We start from the raw sequence: 14637 nt of genomic DNA on the forward strand, positions 1-14637 counted from the left end.
AGATAAACCATAGCTAGCGGAGATGGAATGAAGATTAGTAGCATAATTGTACCACGAGGGCGACTGTCCAGGGATTTAGCTTAGCTGTCTGGGTTGTTAGGTATGTTACGTATGTATGTACCACTCATACCGGGCAAACCGACGTGGGCTCATTAAATAACTGACACGTGGATTTAATGCACCGTAGTCGGCAGTCGAGACTCCACTGCCCTCTGTACGGCACGGTGCAGACTGCAAAGTACGTACCCCTGAATTCAAAGTCGACGAGATCCCAAATTAATAGAGTTTATCTCCATGACAGTTGTGAAGCGCCATGTTATATGTCTGATAATTATGAGTTTAATATATGGGAAAAACTTGCGTACAAACTAGTATGTACACGTGCGTCCGAACTTTCATTTATTTGTACACTTTGGAAATATAAATACATAATTTTAACCGTTCAAAAGTTTAGTTTATTACTAAAGATCATTTCTATAAAAGATCAACATAAACAAAAATCGTTTGCTTTGTCGATTTCATCAAACAAATGAACGGTTATGGTGAAAGTTAGTAGTCTCATGATCAACCGTCAATTTGTTTGATGCAATCGACTATGAAGACGATTTTTGTTTATATCAATTTTTTGCAAACATGATCTTTAGTAATAAACTAAACTTTTGAACGGTTAAAATCATGTATTTATATTCCCAAAGTGTGCAAATAAATAAAAGTTCGGACGCACGTGTACATACTAGTTTGTACGCAAGTTTTTCTCTTAATATATATACGTAGAACATAAACATGAAAAGCCTATACAGAGCTTCGAGTTCTACGTGTATTGGGAAAGTAGGTTTATTGCAGCACTTGGAATTGTAGGTTTGACGGGTTGTGAAACACTTATTAAAAAAGGGGTTAATTCCTTTTATGATACTTAAAGTATGGCTACTTGGACAATTTGATACCTGATGTATGAAAACGGACAATTTGGTACCTGAAATTCTCATTTGTAAGCCATTTTGGTACCTCTATAAATTTTGATCATATTTTTATGGTTATTTTCGTCATTCTAGCCCTAAACTCATTAAATTCACATTTTTCTTCATTTCTTCCTATAATTGTGACCTCTTTAGAAATAATTAAATTGATATATCTACTCCACTTAGCATCTACTTCACATGTATCAAAAATATGTTTTTTCTTAATATATTTATTGTATCCTAATTATTTTTTTACAAAGGAAATAAATTGCCTTTATGCAATTGTAATTTTTTATTAAAATATATTTTTTAAATTATTTATAATTAAAATTAATTTAGATTGATAGCTACATTATGAAAAATTGTATATGTAAATCAGCACATATACTAAGTGGATGAGTTATCAAATTTTTAGTGATAATTTAGAGGCAATTTGAAAGTATTATGAAAAAATAAAGTAAAGTATAGATAAGATGACGGAAACAACCTTGAAAATATGGTCAAAATTGATATAAGTACCAAAATGACCTAAATTTGAGAACTTTAAGTACCAAATTGTCCATTTTCATACATCAAGTATCAAATTGTCCAAGTAGCCAAACATCAGATACCATAGGAGGAATTTACCCTTAAAAAAAGTGTTGCTAAACTTACATAGCAAACTTTTTTATATACCTGTCATAATAAGTTTTTGCCTTTCGTTTCTAATTTTATTCCTGACATTCTTCAAAACTGTGAAATCACTTAGATATCTTTAACTGCACCAATTCTTCCCTCCAAAATCTCCGTCTAATTTCAAATCCATATGCTTTCAAGCTTTTTACAAGATTTCCATGTTTTGGACCATTGGGAAAAACAAAACGGTGATAGAGATTCCTTATATTACTATATTAATCATTTCATCTGATACATACCCATTAAAACAGCAAGAGCTATGGTTTTGGGTGGTTATCACAATTAAATCCTATGAAAAAACGCATATCTACCTCCAAAATAAGTACAATAAAAAAACCCAATTAATCAAAATGAAGTCGAAGAGCCCAATACTATGACATATTGATAGCTTTGCATAGGACATTAAGCTTTTAGAAAGAAAGAGGGATTTAAGACTTCCTTTGATGAATGATGATAGACTTGGTAGGAGAGAAGAAAGAATCAGATTATGGTAGCAAACTAGCAATGAAATGGATGAAAAAGTAGAGCCACTACAATTCAAGAATGAATGCAACATCAATGTTCGGTGCAGTTAAGGGTCATATTGGAATTAAACTTTATGTTGGGTCTACTGAGATATTTGTTGGGTACATTTAGTAACACCTTATTAAAAACTAATTAAGAGCGGTACTGCCCGCAGCACTGCAGCAGTAGCTAGAGAAAATCGAGTAGTTCGTACAATATAATTGAGAATTATGCTAGAGGACGAGGTGTTGTTCTTGTTCTTGTTCTTGTTTAGACAAACACGTTGCCAATTCCCGAAAAGTGGGTTTTACAGGTAATATGTGCCAAACTTGGTCATATTTTAACACTTTCGTATCAGAAAAGAAGTGGGAAGCAAATCTAGATCTGTTTTGCGTTTAGATTACACTCGGATCTTCCATGGATCATATGCTTCAGTTCATTAACCCCAGGTTCATTGGTGACCTCTCGTTTTGTTCATGGAATATCGATCGAACTTGGTCCCGAAAGCTAGCTGATGAATAATTGTTGAGACAAATTAATTAATTAGTACGTACTCTTACATTCGTCGATACGTGAACGTATTACCTACACTTCATATGTGTTTAGTTTGATCCTACATTAATGTATACAGTACATGTAATATATCAATCAAAATGAGCTGCGAGTTTCAACTGAATTATGACACTGATCGAGTAGAACAAAATTTCGAACAACCAATATCATATATAGTTTGTATCATACATGTGATTCTTATTATTGTTTTAAGCTATAATAACCTATAGTTTAGAATGTATCAAAAATATATAGCTTAGAAATAGATCGAGATATATTGTTCTACTTGTGTACTTAGAGATAACTTGTTTTTGGTAAACAATAATCGGATGCATGATCGATACTCGTAGGCTGACAGGGCATAGTAATTAATTACGAACAATCATGCATTGATATAATTTTCTCATTTAAGACAATATTTCTTTAAAGCTAGGGCAGGGCTTCTGTACGGAACACTTTTGCATTGAGATAGGTGCATGAACAAGCTACGTATACGGTATACCCAGCTGTCAAGTTACCAAAGATCTAGCTAATATATACTTGTATGTTTTTGTTGTATACTACTTTCCGACACAGGTTTGTTTATTAAACTGTATTTGTTTTCGGCTACGCGTATTTGCACTTTACATTGTAAATCTACGTATGCAATCCAATTAAGTTTTGCATTTTATCACAAATCTAAATCACATGCAATCCATTCAACAATACTACTCATGCTCATTGCATTGTGCTGTAGTCAAAACTAGAAAGTAGTACAATCTGCCTAGCGGAAAACAAAAGGTGACTTGGAGAAAAGATGCTCCTTTTGGCCGGCCACTAGAGAGCAGATTGGTTCAAAACGTACTTCTATTTAATCCACCAATTAGCAATTTCATATACAATCTATCTGCGTACACACTTTTTTTTCCATAATTTTAAAAGCATTAGTTTGAATTTTCTTATTTATCACATGAATAACTAGCTAGTTTTGAGATGAATTTACTAACTTCCATTTGCAATTAAAAGGAGTTGTAATGAGTTTTTAAGTACTTTTTAAGATCGATAAATTGTATTAATGTACATATATACTACCGTATGAGTTACTTGGACGTATGTTTAATGACGTATGAGTTTTTTAAACGATAACCAAATAACTATACTAATATAATATAAAAGAAACTATGCCAACAACAACAAAGAATGCGCGCATGCCACACCGGCTAATTATTATCGTGGGATAAGATATTGTGCAAAATTATATGACTCTTACCAAAATGCATGTAGAAAATACTCGTATATTTCACACATCATACATGTATGAGGTCATATATATTAACTTCTTGGATATATAACTATGTATATACGGATGGAAAGCTTGCCAATTATGTTTATAGAGTCATGTTCACATGGTCACACTAATTGACCATAAAACTCATGCTCAATTATCATTTGATTTACAGGTTGAAAATAAAATAATTAACTTTTGAAAAGATTATCCTCTTTTTTGAATTTAATCAAAGGATAATTGAGCATAAATTTCATAATCAGCTAATAATTATGTAGTATATTTATATAATTAGCCCGACCGGTTCTTTAGAGTTCAGGGTATTAAACTAAGGTATAGCTTTAGACTTTTGAAGGGAACTTTGTTGTTATTAACCCATCATCAAACACCTCTCAAGCTAATTAAGAATATTCAAGTCAACTTGTGGGTCATGGTAGCTGAGGCGCGCGTATGCATGGAAGTTTCAAAGACTTTGAGCTTTCACTTTCGAATATATTCAACTAGAGAGACCACTTTGTTTAATAAAACAATTCGAAATTCTCATGATCCATCCAAAACAATCCGCATCCTCACATACATCATCACTGAACCAATCAATTTCCTAACTTAATTCCCTCTACTTAATCACTTCCACAATTAGTCAATAAGTATATATGTATATATAGCTAGGTTTACGTGTTTGTGCGTATTCAAATATGTGATCCACCATATTGATCGACTCTGGCTATTACTATCAATATAAGTTGAAACTTGCGGGTTAAGTTACGTTGCCCATTACTTGGAGGTAGGAGAATTGTATGACATACTTGCTGGCGATTATGAGTACAGGTCAATCTCACTTGCTCAGCTTGACTTTATTTCCAAGTCCCGAGTGAAAATCACAGATTGAGACAGACTAGCCATACTAATCCCTTCCGTGATATTTGTGTTTAAACACACACACACACACACACACACACACACACACACTTCATCTTATATTAATTCCATATTGTTTGACGTTGGAATAAGCTTCAAATATTAACTTATTTTTATAACAATAAGATTACAAGAAATCAATATAAACTGAAGTAAAAAAACAACAAGTTAGCCCGTAATAACCATGCAATCGGTGGGAGGGCCGTGTTAATTGTGTTTATATCTTATTGAATTACAGGAGTTGAAATTGCAGCTTAGGATGTTGTTAAGTATTGAGGAAAGAAATACTGTACTATGAAAATGATTAAATGAATGAACCTTTCCCCCAAAATAGTAGCGGTCCAATTCATTAGAGATAAAATAAGAAGACTAGCTAGTTTTAAAAGATTGAGTCTCATTACAAACAAATATAAACTTGCTAATTGGAACTTGTCAAGACAACAAATGTAGCTATATATTGTATATGTATATATATATATATATATCAATTTCAATAGCACCCAGCTCACGTAAGTATGCAATTTCTGTTAAACAACTCAATAGAAAACTATATAAGAAAACTCAATAGAAACTATGTCACTTTTTATGCCACAATCTTTTATGTTAACATTTAATCCAGCGCTACATCGTTTTTTAAAAGTGTGAAACAAATTTAAAATTCAGTAAAAAATATAATTATCTTATCGTTTATCTAAGAATGTTAATCACGAGTGATAATTAATTTTAGGGTGAATGTGAATACATGTAAGATACTGTAAATTAGTAATGCAACTTCTGCATTATGTGAGATAATTTAGTACGAGTGCCAGTATTGGCTGTATTGCCAAAGAATCGAGATGCATATATACAAGATTTGCTTACTCGGTCAAGAATCAACATTTCTGCGCATAGTATCATGTCAACCAATTTCTAAGAAAGAGTCATATTATTACTTTGAGAGAGAAAATAAATGGGTTTTTTTTTTTCGAATTTTCAAATTTCTGTTGTTGTTGTTGTTTCTCTTTCCCAGTAAAACCCGATGGCCACGTGGTTGGAAAATGGAGGCTCTCTGTCTCTCATAACTCTCTCCTCGCTTTTCATTGCTCTATATATGAGCTTCAATGACAGGTCTAGTTTCGAAAACACACAACGAGCTCTGTATAGCATAACAAGGAAGAGAGAGAGAGAGAGATAGAGAGAGAACTCAAACTCATTGTTTGTTGCCGTAACTAATTTACTACACAAACCAAACCATCAAACAAATCCCACTTCAAGTTCGAAACTTTCGTTTCTATATATTATTACAGCAATTGCTTTCTACTACTTTGGAATCCTCTATTCAAGGTAAGAATGCCTCTTTTCATTCTATATATGATCCATTTCTTGGTGCTTCTTCTCCTTGTTGTCTGTTTGGTGTTTGGATTTCGCATATAATGGTAAAAACTCATTGGTTATTGGGTGAATGTTGGTTTTCATGGGAATGGGTGTTCTTCGTTTTGATCTTGGTTTCATGGGAATGTGATGGTTTTGTGGATCCTGCTCTTTTTTGTGATGGGTTTGTAGGTCAGTTCCCTTCATATGGAATGGTATTCAAATGGAATGGGTTTCTCTATAATGGTTTGTTTTCTTTGAAGAACTAAACTTTTAGTCATGTCACTCATGTGTTTGTAGATTCTTGGTTATTTTTAATCGATTCTACAGCAGCAACATAAAATTATGATCTCTTATTATTTGATGATATGCTTCAAATAGTTACATTATATAGAAATCCCATTTTGAGAATGCTATTAGGAAAAAATGATGCTGGGGATATTCATAGTTGGATTCAAATTGCAATTGCAGTCGGATGTGTTATACAAGTCGTGTTTTGTAGATCCAATGGTTTTTGTTGTCTTATAAGTTCTGAATCGCTATTTGGGCTATTTAGCTGTCAATTTGTATCTGCAGTGATGTTCTCCTATTAGCTAAGGCAGTATTAGATGTGGTGTTAACTTTTTCTCTTGTGTTCTCCCCAGGAATCCGAATTTTCACCCTTCTTCTATCATATGGGAATTTCCTTTTCTTGCCCATTTTCTGAAGACTGTGATTTAGAAAGTGGGTTAGAGTCAGTAACTGTAAAATCTATCAGTTTTGGAGATGATGAAGTAAAAACTCCAGTTAGATCAATTAGTTTCAACCGCGGTGATGCAGAACCTTCGATAATGAGAGCCTTAGGTTCTGGAAAGATGACATTAGAAACTTCTGTTAGCTTTAAGGGGGATGAGATAGAGAAAATGGGCTTGTTTAAACAAAAGAGTACTGGCATTACATCAGTTAGTCCCCTTTGCAAAGAGGTGGACATTGGATCAATCAGCCCCATTACTCCCATTAGCAAAGAAATGGACATTCCATCCCCAAGATCGGATAGTATGGTGGGGATGATCCGACCGGTGCAAACAGATTTCACCAACCCCAAACACATGGCGGCAATTAAGTTGCAGAAAGTGTACAAAAGCTTTCGGACCAGAAGAAAGCTAGCAGATTGCGCAGTTCTAGTTGAGCAGAGCTGGTATAAATTTATGTCTTTTGTGTTAATCTTACCATTTTACTGATATGTTTACCGTGCTCCAGTCTTATTCTGATTGTTTGTAAAAATATAGGTGGAAGCTATTAGATTTTGCTGAGCTCAAGCGCAGTTCTATATCATTCTTTGAAATTGAGAAACATGAAACTGCCATTTCACGTTGGTCGAGAGCAAGGACTAGAGCTGCCAAGGTGATCTTTTAACAGATAGCCATCTGCTTCATTTTTTTAGTTTACATATAATTTGTTGAAATACTAAAACATTTTTTTTTCTTTGAATTGCAGGTTGGAAAGGGTTTATCAAAGAATAGTAAAGCACAGAAACTTGCTTTGCAGCACTGGCTTGAAGCGGTAAGTCAATCGCATTTAAGTTTCCTGTTTTTGTTTTCCTTAATTCTTTTATAGGCCTCCACTGATATCAGTTTTTCATATGTGATTGAAAACAGATTGACCCAAGGCACCGATATGGACACAATCTACACTTTTATTACATTAAGTGGCTTCATTGTCAGAGTAGAGAACCATTCTTCTACTGGCTAGATATAGGAGAAGGGAAGGAAGTGAATCTTGAAAAATGCCCTCGATCGAAACTTCAACAGCAATGTATAAAGTATCTTGGACCGGTGAGTGTTTATTGCCTTATTGATAACTTTTATCTCTTAATCATTTTACATTTATTTCATTTGCTGATAACAATTCTGCTCAATACAGATGGAAAGAATGGCTTATGAGGTTGTTGTGGAGGATGGAAAATTATTCTACAAGCAATCAGGGGAGCTCCTCCATACATCTGGAGAAGACGAGGATGCCAAATGGATTTTTGTTCTCAGCACTTCAAAAGTATTGTATGTTGGCAAGAAACAGAAGGGCACCTTTCAGCATTCCAGTTTTTTGGCTGGTGGAGCCACATCTGCTGCTGGGAGATTAGTAATTGAGAGTGGTATCATCAAGGTACATATGTCTACGGCACCAAAAACCTCACAAATTTTCATTATTGTTTCCATGTGCCCTTTGTTCTTGATATTGATTATCATTTCTAAACATATTTCTTGTTACTTTTCTACAGGCAGTTTGGCCTCACAGTGGTCATTATAGACCAACAGAAGAGAATTTCAGAGATTTTGTTTCATTCCTTGAAGAGAACAATGTGGATCTGACTGATGTTAAGGTATAAAGAAATAAACTTCATATTTCACTATTTTGGATGATTTGTTATATATGATGAGAAATAAGTGAATACATGATCGAGTACTCATAAAGCTTACTTTGTTGATATATTCAGATGAGTCCAGTTGATGAAGAAGAGGATTTACTTAGCAAGAAAAGAATGAGTGCTCATCTGAGAAGCTACTCAGCTGAAGATGAGTTAATCCCAGATCTGTGTGGCTTAAAAACTGAAGATACCATTGTTCAAGACTCGAGTAGGGAGGAGACTGATTCAATGGAGCAAGCTGTTGCAATGGAATCAAGAATATCAAGCCCGCTCCTCAAGCTCAGTCGAAAATTATCTAATCTTGAAATACCAAAAAGAGAAAGTTTGCTTGAGAGTGAAAGTCAAGCAGCTGCTTCAAGTCGCAACAGTTTCCCTGTAGAATCTTCAGTATCAACAGAAGTACATCTACCATCAGAACATGAATACATGGTCCCAAAGCAGAACTTGTTTGCTGAAAACCATGAAGAGACTAAGGAAGAGACCATTCCAGAAGAATCAATCCTCAAAAGGATTAACTCGCTGAAAGGCATGAAATCATATCAATTGGGAAAGCAGTTATCCTGCAAATGGACAACAGGAGCTGGACCTCGCATTGGTTGTGTGAGGGACTACCCTTCAGAGCTCCAGTTTAGAGCTCTGGAGCATGTCAACTTATCTCCAAGAAAGGCTAATCGTTCAAGTTCATACTTGTCTCCCAGAATCGGTAACGTCTTGGGTCCAACACTGCTGTCACCCACAACATGTGGCGGGGCATTTGATAGAGCAAGCCTGCTATCCAGAAGCTTTAAGCCTGCTAGAACGCAGTCCTCCCCATTGTTTGTAGGAAGTAGAGTAACCCAAATCACTAATGTTTCATGACTGAAACTAGATCCCTTATAGATTTATTCTTTGGTGTGAATAGAAAAGATGATATAGGAATTATTTGTCATTCTTTTAAACCCAACTCATGTATACACATTCTTTCATTAATTCATCAAAATGAAACGAATTTTTTTCTTATTAATACAAAGAAAAATCAATTTTACTTGGCTTCTGTCTTCTCTTCTGTACATATTAAGGTTGCAGATCCCAAACCACAAATATATTCATATCTTTAAGTACTTGGCGCCACAACACACCGTACAATTTCATAGATTTCTGTTTGCTTAAACCACCAATTGCATCGATTTTTCGTTTTTATGTTCTGAAATGGAACTTAATATTGTATCCAAAGATTATTGAGCACTGCTGGGACAATCGTTGCTTGGTTTTATATGAAGGCAAGTTCTTGTCATGTGTTTTTACCTCGTTTTCGTTCTTGAAAGTGCAACTGAGAGACTATTGTACAAGGGGACTGATCGGTCATCTTTGTATCTTTGAATCTTTGATGATGTTGATGTTAGGGTTCAATACTTGTATGAGCTTTTAGGATTCTCTTCCTATTAGAATCAGGTTTCCTATTCCTAATATTCTACTCAACTTGTTCACCGGTGATGAGTGGCCAGAGTGGGTGACGTGGCCCATTGCTCAACTTCAAGTGGTTTGCTTGGTTGAGATCCAAACTGGTAAGTAAAAACTACTGATTGCCGATATTCATGTGATGCATGTTATCCACCACACTCCATTAAACCAGAGCCTCAAGTTTCATTTGACTGATCCAATAGCAAGTCCAAAGATCAACACTTTGAGATCGATCAAGTTCCCATTTCTGTGGTGGAGCTCTGAAAATGGAAACTCTGAGAGTTTCATCTATTCCATCATTACAGATTCTATCTAAGTTTGAGAAAACCCAATCAAAGAAGCTAACTTTCTTGGGTTTCAATCAAACACCCAGTTCATCTTACTCACTAGTTCAAAGACACAAACTCACATTTAAAACGTTCACCACCATATCCTCCTCATCCTCCTCTATTGCAGCAGAAGCTGAAACTCGTACCCAAGATGACAAATTTGATTGGTATGCCCATTGGTACCCATTGATGCCAGTCTGTGACCTTGACAAGAGAGTCCCACATGCAAAGAGAGTTCTGGGTATTGACGTGGTGGTGTGGTGGGACAGAAATGAGAGTACATGGAAGGTGTTTGATGATGCTTGTCCTCACAGATTGGCTCCATTATCTGAAGGGAGGATTGATCAGTGGGGAAGGTTACAGTGTGTTTATCATGGCTGGTGTTTTAATGGCTCTGGTGACTGCAAGTTCATTCCACAAGCACCTAGGGATGGCCCTCCGGTAATTCACTCACAACCTAGACAGATTGCGGGTGTTTTATTTCATAGAGTAACTTTTTTTGTTTATGAAATAAGATTGCTGTTCTGTATCATGTTGATGAACTTGAGGATAAAACTGATAAAAGTATTAGTATAATCTATTGTACTTCCTCTTGTGGAAGTTCTTCTTTTGTTTGTATGACAGTAATATGCTTGAATAAATGATCCTTCAACCAAAAATGCAGGTTCACACTTCCAAGAAAGCCTGTGTCAGTGTTTATCCAAGTACCGTGCAGAATGGAATGGTGTGGTTCTGGCCAAGTTCTGATCCTCAATACAAAGACATTCTTGCAGAGAAAAAGCCTCCCTACATACCGGAAATAGATGATCCATCGTATGCCAGCTTGATGGGAAATAGGGAGATACCTTATGGGTATGTGAAGAAGTTATACTCTTACTAGTTAAGATTAAAAACATGTTCTGCAGAGGGAAATTGCACAGACATATAGAAAAGCTTATTATGTCTGATTTTCTCTAATGTCAAAAACCTTGTAGCTAGCTGTATCAACATGAATTATTAACTGTCATTTAATGGCAGAAGCGGCTCCTAGCCACAATTCTAAAAGAAAGGAGAAGTGTGTAGTTTCTATATCAGTGCATAAACTGTCAATCAAAGACTTTGGAATATGAAATTTCTTTTGCTCTTCCAAAATATAACTGTGCTTTATTTTTGAATTGCAAATTTAGGTACGAGGTCTTGATTGAAAATCTTATGGACCCTGCTCATGTTCCATATGCACATTATGGAATAATGCAAACTCGACAACCCAAAGGTTAGTCACTTACGGATCATCATCTTTATTGGATATCGCTTTGTTAGTTTCTCCTCGTGTAAGACATTTACATTTCCTTAACAGAAAAGGCTGATAGAGAAGGGGGCAGACCATTGGACTTGTATATTCCCAAATTAGACATAAATGGTTTCATCGCAGAACAGAATCCAGGTCAAAGTAGATTTCTGCCACCATGTGTGTTTTGTGTTTCTCTCTTTACTGGAGCTGCATCCTCTCCTGGAAGTGAAAAGGTGAGCAATGAGAAGGTAATACTTAATACAGTTGTTCTGGCAGCTAGACTTTCTGTTGTTATTTGTTCACATCCTTTATCGTTTATATTCTTGTTCATATACTTGAGTGTTTTTTTTCTCTTTGGTTGTAGGTATCATCACCTCAAACCGGCCAAAAGAAAGCTCTTTTAATTTTTATCTGTATTCCAGTTAGTCCAGGTAATAGCAGATTGATATGGACTTTCCCTAGAAATTTTGGCGTTTGGATTGACAGAATTGTTCCACGATGGATATTTCATGTTGGACAAAACCTGATTCTGGACTCGGATTTATATTTGCTTCATATTGAGGTGACTCCTTACTCTTTGTATTAAGTTTTAAAGTAAATTGGATCACACTTGTTTATACGCAATTACATTTCCAGTCAAAATGGTTACAATAAAGTCCATATACATTATGATATTGGATAAGCCTTACTCCCAAATTCTGGTAAAGTAATTGATAATTATGATGTATAAAGTTACTTATATGCAGCACAGGAATGCTAAAAGATTTTGGGTCTGAAAATTACTATAAATGAGAACAGTACAGAAGAGAATGACTTGGTAGCAAGATATTTCTTTCAAAAACATAATATTGGTATTGCAGAAATAACTTGGGCACTATTTAAACACCAAGTTATTTGGATAATTTCATAATTATATCCCACAATGGGTTAAGTTGTTTACATAATCATTATGGGCATCAAGTTTCTTAGCATGTTCATAAGGAATTTTCAGTTGTTGATACTTAATAGTACAGAATTGCCAACATCATGCTTATGATGCAAATAGCCACATGATCATAGAATAGATTCTCAGGGGGCAAATTTCATTCCTAGTCTTGTCTGATTTGCTCTCGGCTTCTTATTGTACAGGAACGTAGGATAATGGATGCCAACCCTACCCAGTGGCAGAAAGCCTGTTTTGTACCAACAAAGTCAGATGCGCTTGTTGTTGGTTTCCGAAAGTGGTTAAACAAGTATGCCGGTGGTCAGGTGGATTGGAGAGGCAAGTTCACAGGGGCTCTTCCACCAACTCCTCCTAAAGAACAGTTGTTGGACAGGTAACTTTCATGCAGCACCAGAGCTCCATCAAACTTCAGTTCAGAAAATTGGTGCCATTTTATCAGTAAAATTTTGAGAAAGCAAAGTAGACCGTCACACAAGTCATGGGATTGCTCTTTTTGGTGAAAAAAAATTTGTGCATAGGTCACCTCTATTATAATACAAGCATAAATTTCAATAATAAAAAAATTGTCTTACACTCTTATCTGGTTGTCACTGTTGTGATCGTTAGAACTAAGGTTGCATAATATTGCAAGTCATTTGATATACTCATTAAGGAGATATTGCACTACGTTTTCAGGTACCGGTCTCATGTGGTGAACTGCAGCAGTTGTAATGCTGCCCACAAAGCTCTAAGCGTGCTTGAAGTCGTATTGCAGGTTGTCTCGTTTTCTATACTTGGAATTGTTGCTGCAATAAAGCAAGGAGTACTATCATCAATGGTTGTCAGAACTGCGCTAGTTGCAACAGCTCTACTATGTTTTGCAGGATCAAAATGGTTGGCTCATTTTATCTACAAAAACTTTCACTTTCACGACTACAACCACGCCCTTGTGTGAGTTTGATGCTTCGGCCAACTGTTTAGCATAAGAAAACCTTCCATACGAGGTGCAATGTAATTACAATACGATATACTGAACGCATGTAACCAAGCTTTGTTGAAGACAAGTATATGATTATAAGAGAATGATCATGTGAATGTGGAATTTAGACGCTGAAATTCTCTCCAAAAATCATGTTATATATTCATTCTAATTCAAGAAAATGCAAGGCCCATTTTTCTTGTCGTGCTAGACAGCATGTGGTGAGAGACAGAATACTAGTCAAATTTGAAGGGAGAATTCAGCAATCCTCTCCCATGATATGAGGCTTGCATCTCTGTAGTGAATTTCGTATTATGCGAGTGACATTTCTTGGGTGAGACATTCTGTTTGGTAATGAACTTGTTGTTATTGTCTCCCCCAGCCAAGACTGAGACTATGCTGTTAACGTATGAAGCGGCTGCACCATCAACATAAAACATAGCATCATCTAGGAAGGATTTAAGCTTGTTGGTACCCAGATTCATGGAGGATATTTCAGTGCGAGTATCGTCAAGCACCATAATGATGAAGCATTGAATTGCCATGTTGTCCAATGTTGAGAGGTAACGACATATCATAAAATAGTTCATCCCTAGTATCAAACAAAATGATAATCTCCCTAATATATTCATCATCTTGTGCCTCGAAAACCTGCAATTCCTTATGCTTCTCATATCCCACCCAATAACACATTCCCTTGAACTGCATCTGGAAAATTGCGGGCAAAAGATTAGTGGTTTCGGTTTCTAAAGAATCAGTCTTGATCTCTCTCCAAGTATTAGTCCCCATTGTGTGGTCGGCTGCTTTGGGAGAATCACAAATTATAAATCCTAATCCATTGTCTTCAAATTCCTTTTCTATAAGGGGGCTATCTTGATGATATCCAATGTTAACAACTTTATATTCTTTCAAGTCCGGATCATATCCAAATCACGTAGCCTCTCTGAACAGCCATTCGACTTGACGTTCTGGAAAGTATGGAGGGAGACGAACAAGCTTGAATTCCTTAATTGCTGGATTGCATAAAATCACCTCACCAGTCTGTGGTACATTTAGGACAAATGATCCCAT

General features: G+C 35.7%; 2 protein-coding genes across 3 annotated transcripts; both read left to right on the forward strand.

The window, feature by feature from the left end:
- The first annotated feature begins 6006 nt into the window (after nt 1–6006).
- On the forward strand, nt 6007–9654 carry LOC126785814 (IQ domain-containing protein IQM2). The gene is made up of 8 exons (XM_050511465.1): nt 6007–6195; nt 6867–7399; nt 7491–7605; nt 7699–7764; nt 7860–8036; nt 8125–8364; nt 8480–8581; nt 8696–9654. Exons 2-8 carry the CDS (start codon nt 6897–6899, stop codon nt 9482–9484), a joined length of 1992 nt encoding a protein of 663 aa, XP_050367422.1. The 5' UTR covers nt 6007–6195; nt 6867–6896; the 3' UTR covers nt 9485–9654.
- A 585-nt stretch (nt 9655–10239) lies between these two features.
- LOC126789099 (protochlorophyllide-dependent translocon component 52, chloroplastic-like) lies at nt 10240–13689 on the forward strand. 2 transcript variants are annotated; one of them, XM_050515165.1, is made up of 7 exons: nt 10240–10836; nt 11060–11247; nt 11562–11647; nt 11732–11913; nt 12030–12227; nt 12794–12981; nt 13284–13689. In XM_050515165.1, the coding sequence occupies exons 1-7, from the start codon at nt 10333–10335 to the stop codon at nt 13540–13542; spliced, it is 1605 nt and encodes a 534-aa protein (XP_050371122.1). In that variant the 5' UTR covers nt 10240–10332; the 3' UTR covers nt 13543–13689. The 2 variants fall into 2 exon arrangements, with proteins under 2 accessions (XP_050371122.1, XP_050371123.1); XM_050515166.1 differs by having other exon boundaries at nt 11732–11898.
- Nucleotides 13690–14637: the final 948 nt, after the last annotated feature.

This window comes from Argentina anserina, chromosome 3 (assembly GCF_933775445.1).
Source record: "Argentina anserina chromosome 3, drPotAnse1.1, whole genome shotgun sequence".
NCBI classification, from domain to species: Eukaryota; Viridiplantae; Streptophyta; class Magnoliopsida; order Rosales; family Rosaceae; genus Argentina; species Argentina anserina.

Excerpts from the sequence above, each read along its gene's own strand:
- LOC126785814 (XM_050511465.1), top strand. The coding sequence starts at position 6,897 with ATGGGAATTTCCTTTTCTTGCCCATTTTCTGAAGACTGTGATTTAGAA. Across the intron at positions 7,765-7,859 it reads TGCAGCACTGGCTTGAAGCG|ATTGACCCAAGGCACCGATA; the intron begins GTAAGTCAATCG and ends GATTGAAAACAG. Across the intron at positions 8,365-8,479 it reads TTGAGAGTGGTATCATCAAG|GCAGTTTGGCCTCACAGTGG; the intron begins GTACATATGTCT and ends ACTTTTCTACAG.
- LOC126789099 (XM_050515165.1), top strand. The coding sequence starts at position 10,333 with ATGGAAACTCTGAGAGTTTCATCTATTCCATCATTACAGATTCTATCT. Across the intron at positions 10,837-11,059 it reads CACCTAGGGATGGCCCTCCG|GTTCACACTTCCAAGAAAGC; the intron begins GTAATTCACTCA and ends CCAAAAATGCAG. Across the intron at positions 12,228-12,793 it reads TATATTTGCTTCATATTGAG|GAACGTAGGATAATGGATGC; the intron begins GTGACTCCTTAC and ends CTTATTGTACAG.